This window comes from Nicotiana tabacum, chromosome 11 (genome assembly GCF_000715075.1).
Source record: "Nicotiana tabacum cultivar K326 chromosome 11, ASM71507v2, whole genome shotgun sequence".
Classification (NCBI taxonomy): Eukaryota; Viridiplantae; Streptophyta; class Magnoliopsida; order Solanales; family Solanaceae; genus Nicotiana; species Nicotiana tabacum.
This window is the reverse complement of record NC_134090.1, coordinates 128792377-128796781: the sequence shown is the minus strand read 5'-3', so window position 1 is coordinate 128796781 and position 4405 is coordinate 128792377. Positions and strand designations below refer to the sequence as shown.

At 36.7% G+C, this 4405-nt stretch overlaps 1 protein-coding gene across 1 annotated transcript; it reads right to left on the bottom strand.

The window, feature by feature from the left end:
• Positions 1 to 1950: 1950 nt before the first annotated feature.
• Positions 1951 to 4089, bottom strand: LOC107818226 (aspartyl protease family protein 2). The gene has a single exon (XM_016644179.2). It carries the CDS (start codon positions 3838 to 3840, stop codon positions 2179 to 2181), a length of 1662 nt encoding a protein of 553 aa, XP_016499665.1. The 5' UTR covers positions 3841 to 4089; the 3' UTR covers positions 1951 to 2178.
• Positions 4090 to 4405: the final 316 nt, after the last annotated feature.

Below are 4405 nucleotides of genomic sequence, written 5' to 3'. Positions count from 1 at the left end.
AGAGGGACTAGTCAAGCTCGTTCGTCGGGAGAAGAAATCTCCATTCTCAAGCATTGACGAAGATAGGGACCGAGGCTGGCAGGGGAGATTCGTTCGAGTCAAAATTGAGGATCTCATTCCTTCCGAGTTCCTACCGTTTCCTGAAAAGTGAAACCTAGCCCGTAAGTTCCTCTCCTTCTCGAGTATCTATAATTTCTTGTGAATTTCTGTTCTTCTTTTTCATTGACCGTTTCTATCATCATGCAGCAGTTGCTCGAGTCCCCAATGCAGTTCCCCGCTTCAAAAAGTGGGTCGAGGGGATCTGCACACAAATATCGTATTTCGAGCCCAAATGACGCAAGCTCTCGAAGGGCAAGTGGGAGGCCCATTCCCATGGTGAGTGCTCTTCTCGACCAAATTTACTTACATATTCAACTGTTTTTCTCTAAATCCCTCGTTTTCTTTATAGGTTTTCCCAATACTGCTGTCATGGAGCGTAAAACTCTTATTCATCAAAATTTAGCATTTTTTGGGAGAAATAAGGCTTCGAAATTTGGTAGAATAAAAAAAGGCAAAATGGCCTCTGGCCACTTAAACTTGTAGCTGTTTGTTATTCCGGTATATAAACTCACACTTTTCTCATTTTAGCATCTTTACTTGATGAACTGAGTACTAATAAACACGTTTGACCGTTGACTATGTTTACACGGCGACTACATAGTTGACATGGCCAAAATGGATGCAAATCATGTTAATTAGGTACGTGAATGAATTAATTTGATTAAAAAAATAATAAAATAAAAAAAGAAATATAAAATCATGGGAAAAAATAAAGAAAAGGTAAAAAATGAAGAAACCCTCCCCTGTTTAGTTCTTCATCCCTGTTCCGTTCCCAGCGTCCTCTCCCCTCCCTCCCTTCTGTTTTCCCACACCCTCAAATTCCTTCACAACCAGAAAATTATATCGATTTGGTTATTGCTCGTCTCTTCTTCTTCTTCCTTTTTTTTTTTTAGATTTTGGTGACAAAGAGTATTGAAATGGTGGCGTTTCAGATCTGTTTGGTCTATTGTTAGTGGGCTTGTTGAAAAGGAGGTGATGAAGATAAAATGGTAAGGAAGGTGGCAGGCCGGTGGCAAAGAGGTGAAGCAGTGACGATTTTGGGTGATTCTTTGTATGGTCGCCATTTTTTCAGGCAGCAATCTCGCCGGAGTAATTTTGCGGGTCTTTTCGAGAGTGTTATAACCCATTTTTAGGCTAATTTTTTTTACTGAGGTTTGATTAGAATATGAAGGATCAAATTTGAATTCTTACGATTGAAAATGGTGGATTCACCGAGAAAAATGGTGGCCCGGTGTCGTCCTAGACTGAGAGAATGGACGGCAAATAAAACTTTTGTGAGTAAACTAATTTTTTAAAAAGTGGGGCCCTTAAATTACACATGGCAATTAATAAGAGGATAAGTATGTGACATATCATTTGTGTCATAGCGCTTGAGGACCAGGCATAATCATATGTGTTTATTAGTGTGCAAATATATGAGTTAAAGGTGCTAAAATGAAAAAAAGTATAAGTTTATATACCGAGATGACAAATGACTATAAGTTTAAGTGACTAGGACATCAGACAAAACAAAAAAACATGACACCACTTTCAACCAGAAAATGATGCATGCTTCTCATTATGAGTCTGGCCTTTGTAGCATTCAGAAGATGCTATCCAATTTGACTAACAAAAGTACTACCGAAAGAGAATTTGGGCTATTGTAAGCGGCTGCATGAACTACAACTTTACCTACAAGCCATTTTAAGTACCCATATTAATTCTATGATTTCTGAATTGACCATTCAATCTCTGGGCTGCAACTCATCAGTAATTAAATGCAAGTTATTTTTTGGAGACATTCCTAACTAGAATAACCAGGTTTAGATTGGAAAAGTGTAGTAGTAAATTGTAAAAGCAGTCATTCAGATATGCGAAAAGCTCTTAAAAGTTTCCTTATATAAATTATAATCAGTTTCTGTCAAACAACATATAATCATATAATCATCTAAACACCTAAAATTAAAGGGGAGAAAAAGATATAACCTACATATTGTATCTATACTAGTTCAAAAATCAGCAAAAAAATAAGCACAAACCTTAACCCCCAACTATGTTTACAGTTTTCCACCTTCAACCCGAAAAAGCTAAACAACACTATCAGGCATCAGCACATCTTCTTGGTGCAAATCCCAGCCTTGACCTTTTGGTGTCATATAAGATATGAAAATTCTGCTGTTGGTAGTTGCCAATTATCGACATGGCCGAATGAGGAGTTCCTAAAATTGCCAAACAAACAATGTCCTCTGGTTCAAGTTTGATGAAGTAGTTCTCTACTGGAAAAGTCCATATAGCTCCATCACCAAAAACTATCCCAAATGAAGGCAATTCAAGTTTCTCCACTCCAGAAACATTGTAACATGGTTTCAAAATTGGAAAATCATCTAAAATAGGATAGCGCTTCACCTTGTTAACAAATGCCTGTTTTATAATCTCATATGCTGGTTCTGCAAAATAGCTCAAAGTGGTTCCTGAATCGATGATCGTTCCACCAACACCTTCTGTAGACAAATTCCATGTCTCCTCAGGTATATTCAGCACTTCACCTCCAACTATAACTGATTTTATCTGCACATAATAGAATGTTTCCAAATGATTTTCTTTCCCACCAACCAATGAAGTGAAATTCAAATTCAGGTGTTTCAAGAGTTCCTTATCTTCACCAAAAATCAACTTGCTGCTTACACTAGAATTGCTGTTCCTATTAACCAAACAATACGAAAAGGAATGGCCATATAAAGATTGAAGCTGAGACGAAAACGAAAGAGGTCCTCTACCAAGTCCTAACAAACCAGCAGCACCATGAAATAAGCCTCTATTCCAATGTCCACAACCAAACATCACATTTTCCACTTTCTTGATCTCTGAATCCCCATTAGGGGTTGTGAGATTAACCGTGAACGTCTCAAGCGCGAAATCACCAGTCGTGTTCGAGCTGTCTCCATACCAATAGTAATAAGGGCAAGTCTGGTTTTCAGACTTGCAAGGCTGTGGAGGGTCAGGAGATGAAACAAGGTGACACCTCGGATCATCGCAACTTATATTCTTGAAAGAGATAGAATCCTTAGGATCATAATGAGGACCATTTTGTTCAAAACAATCATAACAAGGAACAGATTGAATCCAATTAAGATCACTACCAGTATCAAGAATCAAAGAGAAGTGTTTAGGAGGTGTACCAACAAAAACATCCATGAAATACTCCCCTGAACCATGACTCACACCTGACTCTAATGTTGCCATGAGCTTACCTGAGAATTCAAATGAAGAAGATTGTGTAGTTTTTTCACTATTTTTTGTTTGCCTTGAAATAAAGTTCTGATTCTTTTTCTCTACAATCCTTGTATGCAATGTCTGAATTCTACCCAAGTCCCTTGTTGTGGACTCAAATATTGAGTCTTTGGCCTCTATATTTTGACCAGCTGATCTGTGCCTTAAGTGAAACTTGACTGCTTCTCTTGGCTGGTTTTCAGATACCATTAAATCTTCATCTTCTTTTTCATCAGAATTATTTTCTTCTTGAGTTATTACATGGGTGGTTGTTGATTTCTTGGATGTTCCATAACTGCAATCTGAATTTCCAGAAGCAGTAACAGAGTTGAAGCTTGGATGTTGAGGGAATTCAATACCAGAAGCACTAAAATTCAGATTAATACCAAAATTGTGAATTTCTCTTGAGGCTACAAAACCAAATGAAAATAACCTCAACAACACCACCAAAATAAAAATACTAAACTTTGTCACCATTACTAGTCGGAACATTTTTCTTTCAGATTATATAAATAGAACTGTAGCTACAATAGAACCAAGAAAAAACTACATAAAAGAATTCAGCTGCTTGATTTTGATACAGTTTGTCTAAATCAAGAAAGCCAAAAAAAATGAAGGATTGGATAAAAATGTTGTAAAAGTTAAGGAACAAATGGTATTTTGGTAAGAAGAGAAGTTGGGTTTGGTCATGGAACAGACCAAAAGTCAGGAGAATTGGGTTCATGTGTGTTGCTTTGCTATAGAATATAGAGCTTTTAAAAGGAGTTTGATTCTTGAAAAACGACTTTCAACGCTGGCTTTTCAATTGGCCAGTTTCCCTTACGCGGTTTCTTTCGTTGCTCCGATAATTTTAAAATAAAAAACAAATTCGTTTAAACTAGTTCTCTCTCCGTTTCAATTTATGTAAATATGTTTGACTTTAAAAAAAATGAAGACTTTTGGAATTTGTGGTCCTAAACAAGTCAAAAAGAAGTCCAGAGTATTTGTCTGGTTATAAAAGTATTTCATTAAGGGTAAAATTGTAAGTTTAAGCTAAATTGTTACCAAATTAAGAAAG